The sequence below is a fragment of the Mus pahari genome, chromosome X (assembly GCF_900095145.1).
Source record: "Mus pahari chromosome X, PAHARI_EIJ_v1.1, whole genome shotgun sequence".
NCBI classification, from domain to species: domain Eukaryota; kingdom Metazoa; phylum Chordata; class Mammalia; order Rodentia; family Muridae; genus Mus; species Mus pahari.
Window position 1 is genome coordinate 131,861,056 of NC_034613.1, and position 13,518 is coordinate 131,874,573.

The 13,518-nt window shown below is 38.0% G+C and overlaps 1 protein-coding gene across 2 annotated transcripts in view; it reads left to right on the forward strand.

The window, feature by feature from the left end:
- The window catches only part of Rragb (Ras related GTP binding B), a 36,339-nt gene that overhangs the window by 15,210 nt on the left and 7,611 nt on the right, over positions 1–13,518 (forward strand). For both annotated transcript variants that reach the window (XM_021187868.2, XM_021187869.2), the window contains 3 exons: positions 4,819–4,914; positions 7,274–7,396; positions 10,394–10,485. In XM_021187868.2, coding sequence (XP_021043527.1) covers positions 4,819–4,914; positions 7,274–7,396; positions 10,394–10,485 — 311 coding nt within the window. The remainder of the gene's footprint in view (positions 1–4,818; positions 4,915–7,273; positions 7,397–10,393; positions 10,486–13,518) is intronic.

A 13,518-nucleotide genomic window follows, 5' to 3' on the forward strand; every position in this document is an offset into this window, starting at 1 on the left:
AAAAAGAAAGAAAGAAAGAAAGAAAGAAAGAAAGAAAGAAAGAAAGAAAGAAAGAAAGAAAGAAAGAAAGAAAGAAAGAAAGAAAGAAAGAGGCTTAGTAAAATAGGCAAATTCTTATCTAGCTATGAGATTCTGGGTCTGGTAAGACATATTCTACCTTCAGTTTGTTCAGTAAAAAAATAAGAGCATTAGATTTTTTTTTTTTTTTGGTTTTTCGAGACAGGGTTTCTCTGTATAGCCTTGGCTGTCCTGGAACTCACTTTGTAGACCAGACTGGCCTTGAACTCAGAAATCCGCCTGCCTCTGCCTCCCAAGTGCTAGGATTAAAGGCATGCGCCACCACGCCCGGCGAGCATTAGATATTAATGTTTAAGATAAAAAAGAAAATCCTTCTCTATGTTATAGAGAACTAAAGAAAGGGGTTTTAGATTATACTAGTTGTATAGAATTTAGTTTTGTACCTGGCTGTCCTGGTACTCTCTTTGCAGACCAGGCCAGCCTAGAACTCATAGAGATCTGCCTCCCAAGTGCTAGGATTAGAGGCATGAGCCACTGCTGCCCAGCCCTTGGCTTGGAGCCTTACAGAAAGCCTTATACTAAAGGATTTTTTGGTGATAGCTTTAGTCAGGAAAACATGTTCCATAACACATACATTGTGTCAGGTCCCATGGAGCTGGAATTACATGTGTTCTGATAAACAACAAATGAGCTCCTTTTGAATGTTTTAATCACTTTCAATTCCCTTTACTGTTTTTAAACGTTCATGTAAATATCCTCAATTATACATTAATATGTATGTTTGAGTTTTCCAGAGAAACAGATCCAGTCAGATGTGTTTGCATATAGAAAGATACATTTCATTTAAGGAATTAGCTCACCTGATTATGGAAGCCACCTCTAGAATTAGTTTGAAATTTGGAGAGTTGGGAAGATGGGCTAGAGACCTGAAAAGAAGTATATACATAAAGGAGAGGGGAAAAAACGTATCCTTTTCTTTTTTAAGATTTATTTATTATTTATTATACATAAGTACACTGTAGCTGTTTTCTGACATACTAGAAGAGGGCGTCAGGTCTCATTATGGATGGTTGTGAGCCACCATGTGGTTGCTGGGATTTGAACCCAGGACCTTTGGAAGAGCAGTCTGTGCTGTTACCCACTAAGCCATTTTGCCAGCCCGTATCCTTATTTTCAGATGGTGTGTTTCTTTACATCAGATCCTAAAAACTCCACCAGAAAACTAAAGCTATAAATTCATTCAGCAATGTAGTGAGATACAAAGTTAACAGAAATAAATCAGTAGCCTTCTTATACACAACAGGAAACACTGATTCCTATATCAATAGATGAGTGGTACGTTAAGTACATTTGATCTTGTAGTTGCAATTGCAGTCAGAAACTTCTTAAGTATGTGGTAGCCCACTTTCTAATAGCCAGGTCTTCTACAGAAACTGAATAGGCAACCTGAATGGAATTGTGTCAGCATCCTTCCTATACTTGAACCAACTTTCTCTCTCATTCAAGAGGTTCTCTGGATTTACAAAATGGCACAAATCTGGATGGATACCAGTTTAGCAGCCATAACATTTTATGATTCATGCTAGGCTTTTGATCATTTGACCTAAATTATTTCATTTATGTAGATGAAATAAGAATGTAGTAGATATCCCATCTAGTTCATTTATAGGGGCACTATGATCAACTAGCCAAAACTATAGGTTTCTTTGAGTTGGTACTTGTACTCCTTTGTCCAATCAAATAAGTTTGCCCTTCTTGTCTTTGATGGTAAAATGTCTTCACATTGCCCATTATTCTAGCACCCACTTTCCCTTTATTAGGCTTCCCAATTAAGTGGTAGCAATTACCACTGTAAGTTTTGGCTTATAGAAGAAAGTGATCAGAGAGCTGGAGGAGGTTAGGGGTTCTCTTACAAATCTGTTTCTCATTGGCTTTGTGTTCCCAGTATTGATGAATAGATTGTAGACGAAAAACCTTGAACATTGTCATCTCCCTAAGTGTTTAGATTCCTTCCTGTGTAGTAGTAGATAAATGCAGCTCTGACATTTTTTAAAAAGACTTTTATGTATGAGTGCTCTATCTGCTTGTACACCTGCATGCCAGAAGAGGGCAGCAGATCCTGTTACAGATGGTTGTGAGCCACCATGCAGTTGCTGGGATTGAACTCAAGGCCTCTTAACTGCTGAGCCATCTCTCCAGCTTCACAGCTATGGCATTTTAACTTCAGTTAGTACAAGTTATATTTCCATTCATGTCTCAGCTAGGAACTAAACAAACAGAGTGCCTTCTTAACCCTTCACCTACAAATCCTCTGCTTATTGCATCCACATCAATAAATTTGTCCTGAGTGAGTGTTAGGCTCCTTCTACCATATTCTACACCACTAATATCTATTCTCATAGTTATCCCTGTATTTTGGTCTATATTAGAAAAATCATATAGTTCTTTTAGAGGCTGTATATTTCACTTTTAGAAATCTTCTGATTCTTGAATCTATAGTGCTAGGAGCAAAAGGCTGTGGTAGAAATGAATCAAAAGTCTCTTCAAGCTACCTCCATGGAGATTACTTCAGTTTCTTTTTTTTAAGGAAAAGTTGTATATTCTTAGATAAAAATGTAGTGGCTGCTTCTATGGGCAAAGAATTGAGCATTTAGGCACTCCCAACTTCCTCAATGAAGAGACCAACTTCCTTGATGAGACCAGTTCCAGTCTCCTGAATCATGTTCCTGCATAGCCAGTGTCATGTTTTCTAAGCACATGGAGATGGGCATTCAATTTGCACTGTAATTTATGTGCTCATGAGGTGAAAGTCCAAGTTTACTTTGCAGCAGTATCAGGCCTGTGGCTATAGGAAGTAAAGGTATCTTTCAGGGCAAATATAGGAACTTCAGGTCATCTGTATTATCACTCACCTGTATACTCAAATCTGAGCTCATCCTTATCATTGTCCATTTCATACAGCAAAATTAGGATCCGTTACCAAATCCATTATACTCATTTTGACAAAAATATCCACATATATGCTTGCCAGAACATTGTATGATTCAGGATCTGAATTCCACATCACCCCCAGGCTCTCTTGAGTGTTCTTGTTACTTCTTGAAATTGCATCTTTAACTCTAATCAGAATCAAAATCAATTCAGAAAACTCATCCTAAGATTCCTAAGATTCTACTCTAACTCTTAAGAATCTTTCTTTTTCCTCTTCTGAGTACATTGCCCAAGCCTTTGGTATAGGAGTTTGGGTTAAAGACATCTCATTTGGGGCTGAGTGTGCCAAAGTTTCTCATTCTGGGCGCCATGTCCAGCAGTTGTGGGTCATTGTGTGAATTACCATATACTGCAAAAAGCTTCTCTCATTTATAGGTATAGCAATGTTTTAACTTCCAGGTTTTTTTTAAAAGAGAGACAGAGAATGAACACATGGAGTCAGGTGGAGGCTGGCAAGTATGAAAATTGGATGGGAGGCCAACATACTACAGAACTATAAAACTTCAATTCTATACAAGAAATAAAAAGGCAATCTAGACATGTCTAGAGGAGAGTGTTTCATAGCAGATTTTCCAGTATTGTGGCTCTCACAATCTTTCTGCCCCCTCTTCTGCAGTGTTTCCTGAGCCATAGATGCAGGAGCTGTGATAGGAGTCCATTGGGACTGGGCTCCCCAAGATATGTTGCATCCAGTTGGGGTTTCTTGTAATAGTCCCCATTTGCAGTAAAGAGCAGCTACTTTGATGAGGGGTACTAGTTATACTTATCTGTAGGTGTAAGGATAAGCTTCAGAATATAGCAGGGAATTATGCTGGGCTAGCAGAGTGGCAGTAGTAGATTCTCTTTTAAGATCCATGGCATCACTACTAGTCCCTGGAAGTTGACTAGGTTTTTAGTACTAGGCATGATTTCCCTCTTGTTGGGCCCTTAAAAGTCCAATTAGACAGTAGTTGGCTTCCTAGTACAAAGTGGTCAGCCATTAAGCCAAATATATACAAATAGCAAAAATGAACACATCAGGTTACATTTATATATTTTCGCATGTGTATATGTGTGCATATAACAATAATAACTAAAGGAAAATACTATCAAGTTAAAAAGGAAAGGGGACAAGGAAGGAGTTGGAAGGAGGGGACTTGGGAGGGACTGGTGTGAGGAAAGTAATGTAATTAAATTTTAATTTAAGATGTAATTTTAAAATTAAAAAAAGAATTAGCCTTCATTGTGTGTACACACATACTAGCAATCTCCCTACCCAGGGAAACATATCTGAGTATACATATTTTATATAGATATTTTCTCTGTATATGTGGGGATGGATACATAGAAACAAATCCTAGCTGGCTAGAGCTTAGTTGATCACGTGGATTATAAATGTGTTGCAAATTAAGTACAATAAACATATATATGTTCACATATATATGAGTAATATATGTTATTAAACACTATGTCTATAATACTGGAGAACTAAATGTATTTTGAGTTGTACAATTTTAATATAGGTATTACCATATTAAAATTACCTAGATTTGGTGATTGGATTATATATTTTAAGATCTGTATGATACATTTTATTTTCTAACATAGTGCTCTCTATGAATATTTAGTAAAAGTTGGATAAGCCTGAAGAAATCTTATAGTCATTAATACATTTATAGCCTTGTTTGAGAAATAATAATACTCAAGATTGCTATGAAGACAGAGTAAGAGGTCCTTGTCAAAATATGATAAAATAATTAAATCTTAAAATTTTCAGTAAAAGAGTAGAGCTGTTATATGCTCATCAGGTTGTTGGATTTTTTAATTCAGATTTTTAAAGAACGAGAAGAAGACTTAAGGCGTTTATCGCGTCCGTTAGAATGTTCTTGTTTCCGAACATCTATCTGGGATGAAACTCTGTATAAGGTGTGTATGTTTCCTAAGTCTCTACTTTAAGAGCATGAGTAAAAGTTAGAAAGATATTAACAAAACTAAAATATTTAAAACTACTTCATAGCCATCTAGATTTGTTACACTAAAAAGAAAATAATCTATAACACTTTGTTCGAAGAACGTCAAACTTAACATCAAAAGATTTTGGTTTTAATCTCAGATTGGGTCGACATTGTCACCAAGTCATACTGGATTTGCCTAGGGGATATGATTAATCTTCGGCTATACTCTGTTGTCATAGCAAAAACTGTTGTTTAACATCCACCATCCATTTTGACCCATTGTGGTCTCAGTGATTATTGTAGTTACATCTAATGTTCAGGTCCTTCTACATGCTAATGGGATAAACTAATCTTCCTAACTTCAGACAGTCAAAGAAGAAAAATGTTTAGTAGAAAAATGGGAGAAGTGAATCTTAATGAGATGTGATATGCATATTGTATGTTGTAAGTTCAGCTTTCGTGTCAAATTGGAGATGATATGATTGGCATCCAACCCTCATTGTTAGCATTGCTGGAATGATCACCACACTGTTTGCAGCCTAGGGGTTGTTCTCTCAGTAGTTCTGGGGATAAAGTTACCTTAGTGGTTCAAAGGCTCCTGCTTCTTCCATTTTTCATGCTTACCAGTGGCTTAAAGATTGACTCCTTTTGTCTCTTCATATGGTCAGACATTTCCTTCAGTCTGCTTCTGGTATTCATTGACTTTACATGGCAAAGGCTGCTTCTCTGTCACTGGTAGCTAGAGCTTCAGTATCAATTCATCTGACAAGTATCAACAACCAGAAACACAGACCCCTCACTTGCAAGGAGGAAAACCATTGGACTTTTAAAAATAGCAATTGATTTTTTTGTAAATCTAATTCATTTCCTCCTTCAATATTATGTTGACCCAGGCTCACTCTAATAACAACAGTTTGAGATACCTATCAAGGAAGTACTGTTCTAGATAACTGTGGGCAGAATTTCTCTCAAAGCCTTATTCCCATAGAACAGGTAACTGGGAATAAGGATGGACATGATGCATTGATAAGAACCAGCTGCAGTGTGAAGAATGTCAATACATAACACGACCAAAGACAGTTGGCTAATCACAACACTGCTGTGAGTGACAATGTCTCTGCTTGTGGTTAGCTTTGGGGCCTTCTCCAAGGTAAATTCAGCAGTGACATTAACACCAACCTGAGAACTTGGAACACTATGCCTAAGTAGTAAGACTAATTGGAACAGAAACATGGCACTACTACTATCTCTGACATCATTGCTGCATAGACCTGACTTAAATTTGTATATTACGTTTTATTCAACAAGCATTCATTGTCTATCTATTGGATGCTGTCACATACACAAATGGCTATACTAAGTTTCCTGACGTCTTGTAGGAGACAAAAGAACAAAGTACACCTAACCAGACAAATTGGGAATGAGAGTAAAGTACAGAGGAATACAAGCACCTTAAGAGAATACTAGGCGGGTGAAACTAATTTCATCTGCATGTATTAGTTGTACTCCTGGATGAAGTCAGCTTCAGGCAGTCACATGATAGGCCTTTTAAAATTCAGTACCAGTAATTTTTACACATGTCACCAAACATTTGAAAATTACAATCCGGGGCTGGAGAGATGGCTCAGCGGTTAAGAGGACTGACTGCTCTTTCCAAGGTCCTGAGTTCAAATCCCAGCAACCACATGGTGGCTCACAACCATCTGTAATGAGATCTAATGCTCTCTTTGGTGTGTCTGAAGACAGCAACAGTGTACAATAAATAATAAAAAAAATTGAGCATCTATCATTTATTAAAAAAAAGAAAAAAAAGAAAATTACAATCCCAGTTGTTTCTTTTATAATGACATATTATATCTTTGAAGGGAGGGGCTATACTTGTCGTTATGGCTCTGATATTTTCAAAAAATGGACTCTTGGATGTAAGTTAAATATAGCATTACTTCATCTTTTTAAAGCTGTTCACAATGTTGGACTTGAATATTTGTTGGATGTCTGGATTAGAAGAGTTTTAGCACAATAGATCATACTTTGCAACTTTTCCCCTAAAGCTACAGGATGTCATTAAGTTACTGCTTACTCACGGAAAGAAATTTCTCCAGCATTTTTTAAATGTCTGAACTCTAGAAATTCAACTCAAAGATGCAAGTCAAGCATTAGGCTAATTTTCTTCTTTCATTTTTGTTAGATTTAATGTCTTTTTTTTTTTTTTTTTACTCAATGGTTATCAATGGTTTTTGCTGTCTGTATCTTGAAGGGTACTTACTCATTTCCAAGGCCTGGAACTGGCTACCTGTAAGTAACAGTCAATTGTGCTTCTGTCCTCTTAGGCATGGTCCAGCATTGTTTATCAGCTGATTCCCAATGTTCAGCAACTGGAAATGAACCTGCGGAATTTTGCTGAAATTATTGAGGCTGATGAAGTACTTCTATTTGAGAGAGCTACCTTTCTGGTAAGGACTTTCTGCTCTACAGCTATATCTCCATCTTCTTGAAGTCAGAGAACACCATGTTACTACTTTTAGGAAGAACTACTCCCCTTTACATCAGCATGTATGTTCCTATTTATAAAGCCACAGTGGTGTGGAAAAATTCCTTGGGTAAATAACATTTCAGTAATTAGTAAAATTTAGATTTTTGCAGGCATGCCTTGCTAGAAAGTTCAGATTAGTTCTAGTAATAACTATTATGATAAATGGCTCCTATTACCCACCAAACTATATTAAGAAATTCATGGCATTTTTCTTTTAAGGCAAAAAACACTGGTAGTTTTAATTTTCTTATAAATTGAATTTAGCAATGTGAACAGAGTCTGCTGTACAGCTGTGAGTGATGTAAAAACCTGTACAATACGTACATTTTTTTAAAGAATTAATTTTATACGTATATGTGTATGTTTCTGTCTGTTTGACTGTGAGGGAGTTGCCACTTGTGTGTTGGGTGCTCATGGAGGCCAGAAGAAAGTGTTCCAATTTCTTGGAGCTGGAATTACAGTCAGTTATTAGCTGCCTGGCATGGGTACTGGGGATCAAATTTGTATCCTCTGGAACAGCAGGAATCACTCTTAATCACTGAGCCATCTCTCCTGCCCAATGTATACATTTAAAAATAATATTAATAGTGTCTGGGCAGTAGTGGCACACACCCTTGTCAGCTAGAGGCAGTGGATTTCTGAGTTTCAGGCCAGCCTGGTCTATAGAGTGCATTCCGGGACAGCTACACAGAGAAACGCTATCTTGAAAACCCACCACCACCACCACCACCACCACCACCACCAACAACAACAACAACAACAACAAAACAGCAATACAAGCTAATTTGTCAGAACACATTGCATAAATAACAGGCTCATTTAATGTAATGCTCAAAGCAGCTTCCAGTGAAGAATTAATTTTCTGAACTTTACCAGTGCTTAGCTGAGTTCAAGCAAATGTCTTACTCCTTCTGGGCTTGTTTCCTCTTCTCCAAAACAAAAGTAATAATGCTTATATCATTGGTTTATTGATGGAGTTAGGGATGGAGTGCTCAGAGGTTAAGAGCACTGTTGCTCTCTCAACCACCTGTTATGGAATCTGATGCCCTCAACTAATGTGTCTGAAGATAGCTACAGTGTACTCAAATAAATAAATAAATAAATAAATAAATAAATAGATCTTTACAATGGGACAGGGTAATGGTAAGCAGCCAGCACAAACCTTGGCATGTAATTAACAATGGAGGATAGAGATATGCGTATAGTTTCTTTGTGATAACACTCTTCCTGCTAGATGGTGGTGCTCAGGCTGAGTCCTAACTGGAGGACTTCTTTCTGTCAGCCCACTGGTATAACTTACTTCCTTGGAATTACTACTCAACCTAATTTTTTTCTGGCTAATGTTCATACCAATAAGTAAGTAAGCTGTTACGTTTGTTTTGATATATATATATATATATATATATAGCACAACAAAACCCTGTTTCAAAACTATTCCCTTGCCATACCTACCACACATGGTCATACAGTGACAGCTCAATGCAGAATCTATTCCTAACAGAAAGCTTTTGTTTCTCTTTTTTAAAAAAGTTTATGTATTATTGGTGGTTTGTACTAAGAGAGATAAACTCAGGCAAGGTAGATCTGCTCTATCATTGGTATAAGAGTTGTATTTCAAATACTTAACATTATATCAGGATTTCAGTGTGAATTTTCTTCTGGCAAGTGATGTGGATTTTCTTCTGCTAGAAATGGACAACTTATATTCAGCCTTTAGAGTACTTGTGGTTTTTATTAAAATTGGAAGGTGTTATTGAAGTATTTTTACCTGGTGTGGGTGTCTGTCCTGAACACATGCCTTTATGACAGTCAGTGCTTGGGATCGTCTAGTAGAAGGTTTTAAATATGATTTCAACATCTAGTTTGTTACAGTCATCTTTGAAATGTTTGGTACTGCTCAAGAACAGCTCGATGGTTTTATTTCGTTACATTTTATTTATCTTTTTTTATTATTATTATTTATTTATTTATTGTATGTAAGTACACACTGTAGCTGTCTTCAGACACTCCAGAAGAAGGCGTCAGATCTCGTTACGGATGGTTGTGAGCCACCATGTGGTTGCTGGGATTTGAACTCAGGACCTTCAGAAGAGCAGTCGGGTGCTCTTACCAGCTGAGCCATCTCACCAGCCCTATTTATACTATTTTAAGTTACTTATCAGACGGTCTTATGAGAGTGTCTTATGGTAAAATTTAATGATTAAGGTAATTGAAGCCGGGCGTGGTGGCGCACACCTTTAATCCCAGCACTCGGGAGGCAGAGGCAGGCAAATTTCTGAGTTCGAGGCCAGCCTAGTCTACAAAGTGAGTTCCAGGACAGCCAGGGCTACACAGAGAAACCCTGTCTCAAAAAACCAAAAAAAAAAAAAAAGGTAATTGAGAAAAACAACAAATGATTTAGGACAAGGTTATGTTCTAGTGAACTCTTAACTTGAAAATGCATTTAAATGTGTCTAACCTACTAAGCACAATAGCGTAGCAATGCAAATTCTTTTATTTTTGTAATCCAGGAATTTACCTTTGTAAAATGGAACTCAGGGTACACTACTGCTGTTCACCTTCACAAGAAAGTATTTTACAGTATATTCCAAACTTGGGAAAATTCAAAATATGCTTTTGTACTGAATGTGCATTGCTTACCAACATGACCAAAAGCTTCACAGATGTCAGCTTTATTTTTATTTATTTATTTGTTTATTATTTATTTATTTTGAGTCATGTGTGTAGCCCTGGTTATCTTGGAACTCACTCTGTAGGACCAAGTTGGCCTCTAACTCAGAGATCCTCCTGCCTCTGCCTCCCACATGTTGGGATTAAAGGTGTGTGCCACCACTGCTCTGATCCAGATGCCTGTTATAATTAGTAACAGTGATATGAATATTTTCATAAATTCACATCATAATATCCCTTTTCACAGGTGATTTCTCATTATCAGTGTAAAGAACAGCGAGATGCCCACCGATTTGAGAAAATCAGCAACATTATTAAGCAGTTCAAGCTGAGCTGTAGGTAAGAGGCTATAAATGTGAACTGTTAGTTTCTGGGTAGTATTTATCATTTTTGAGGTTTAAGGAAACTGCACATTTATGGGTTTTTTTTGTTGTTGTTGTTTTGGTTTGGTTTTTCGAGACAGGGTTTCTCTGTGTGGCCCTGGCTGTCCTGGAACTCACTCTGTAGACCAGGCTGGCCTCGAACTCAGAAATCCGCTTGCCTCTGCCTCCCAAGTGCTAGGATTAAATCGTGCGCCACCACTGCCCGGCCACATTTATGTTTTCAATAGTTTATTTAATCAAATGAAAAGTTGAGGTCTAAAGGAGCCTACAAGTGAGTGAAGTGTCCTCCATTGTCCTTTTAATAGAAGCATGACAGGCATATATTTTGAATATGAGAAGTAACTGAGCAAGAATATCATAGGAACTTCAGAGAGTAAGTTACTAAATTCAGGAATAAAAAAAAAAAAAAAGAATCCAAATCTGTGGAGTTTACGTTGGACGCCAAATGTGTGGTTCTGCCTGCAGAACCACTGTGGATCCGAACTGGAGGATGGGAACTCCTGAGAAGAAACAGGGCTGCGAAAGGAAATATGGGGCCTTGGCAAATGTCTGATTAAAACCCCAATCTTTATTGTCAGGACTGGCTTAAATACAAAGAAGGGTTCCCAGCATTCCCCTGAGTCCTTAGAAGTTGCCACGGCGCTCTCGCNATGATGGGCAGTCCTGGCAGTGGCGGGCAGGTCTGGGCAGCGGTGGGCGGTCCAGCGACGGTGGGCAGTCTGGGCGACGGTGGGCGTTGACAGTGGGCGGTTCAAGGACGCTGTGCTCCGGCTGGTCTGGTGCACTCCGGCTGCGTGACCCCAGCGTGCCTGTAAAATTTACAACACAGTGTTTAGAGGCAGGACCCAACACAAATCCATGGATTATGTGAACCAAACTGATACAGAAGCATATAAAAATATGCAAGTCAAGTGTCCCTTAGAGATGTTTGGTACCATTTGGGAAATAAAAATAGAATATAGAATAAAGCTTTCAAAAGGAAGGGGGAACTTGTGACCTGGTGAAGAAGAAAAGCCTGGATTTTTTTTTAAAAAGGAAACACTGTTGCTAACACCAACATCCAAGTAGAACTGCTCAAATTATTGGCTGGGGCTGGGGGGGGCAGACATAGAAAGGAAATAAGTTGAGTTGAGTTAGGAAAAGCTATCTTCAGTAAAAACAGTGGGCAACTAGATGGGAATATACACATTGCTTCCACTGGGATCAAGGACACTAATAATACCAGGGAGAAGCTGTCCCCACCTGAGCATGCATTTCATAGGAACAGTGGTCTGGAGATAGGCTTTGGAGACAGAACCAGGAACTTGGTACAACATGAGTATTGAGACTCTTGGGGATACCAGGATAGAAATGCAACAAGGGAGTAGGAATCCAGAACCCAAGAGTGACTAACCTGAAGAATGAATGAAAAGCACTGCTCCCCCCAACAACTGCTTGCATAAGCAACACTGTAGCAACACAAAAGAATTATGCTGAACCTGGCATGCTGTTATGGATGGACAGAAGTATTTGGGGGCAAGATGTATAGGTCATTAGCAAATAAACATCAGCGCTCTGTGTTTAAGGACAACAGTAAATACAAGTATATGACAGAAGTAAATACAAGTATAGACCCTCCTTTCACATTTCCTCAGAGCCCTGGACTCACAAAGTTCCTCACAGAAACTGAGATCAAGAATAATCCAAAGATAAGGCTGTAGTTGAGAGATGGATTGTTTCACACTGGGGAACTCTTACAGAAAGCAAGTGCAACAGAGAAACATCTTAAAGCAGGGAAGAAATACCCATATAATTTGCTTAGATTGCAGAGACTAACAGCCGACTGTCTACAGAAGCAACTAAAAGAGACAACCAAAGTGGGGAAAAACTGTACTCACCCCAGAAGAAGAAGTACTAATATTATAATGATGGTTGTCTCATTTTATTTATTATTTTCATCGATTTATTTACATGCTTGTATTTTAGTTGTTTAATAGTTTCATTTGTATCTTGCAAGAATACATTTTTATAATGGTCTTTCCCCACACTTATTCTTGGTTTCCTCTATTGTTTCTCTTATCTGTAACCCTGTACTTTCCTTTCATTATACTTTAGTCCATTTGTTCCCCTTTCCACACCCCTTCCTCTTTTTATTTTTTAGTTATTAATAACCTTAGCTTTAAACAACTAAGATACATTTTCCCATAGCACCTGAGTCTTGAAGCTTAAAGGCATAAAGGAAGTACAGAAGGATTTTTTTACAGCAAGCTAACATCAGGATTGCTGTCAAACCATTGTTTCTGTTACTGGATTGGCTTCACCTGCTAAGTAATTGTGAGGAATATATACCCAAGTGAAGGCAGCTCACTGCGATTACTCACATAAAATAAACAAAACCAGTAAGAAAAAGAAACAGTATAACTAGAAGCCACATTCCAACAGAGGCAGAAAACACAAGAGAGAAAAACACATCACCAGAGAGAAAATGAGCTACTGTGTATATCTGCTAACAATCCCTCCGTACTGGAAACCAAAGATAGTAAGATATCTGAAATGCCACAAAAAGCCTTCCAAATCCTACTTTTAAGAAATACCAATATTCAAATAGAGGACTCAAATTATCAGACAAGCAAAGTAAGGAAATCAAATGAAACAATGGGAAGAATCATTAGCACACAAAATGGCGCAGAAACAAGAATATTAAAAATAGAGAACAAAATGCATTCAGGTAAATGTAAAAAATTAGCATGGCCAAAACATGGATATGTTCAAGAGCCCAGACCTAAGAATATGAGGAGAAGAGCCAATATAAATGTTAAGGGATCAGATTGGAGAGATGTCTTAGTGGTTAAGAGTACCTGTTGTTCTTGTAGAAGACCCGAGTTGGTTACTTGTACCCACATGGTGGCTCACAACCTTCTGTAACTTCAGTTCCAGAAGATATGATTCCCTCAAGCCGGATGGAGGTGGTGCATGCCTATAATCCCAGCACTTGGGAGGCAGAGGCAGG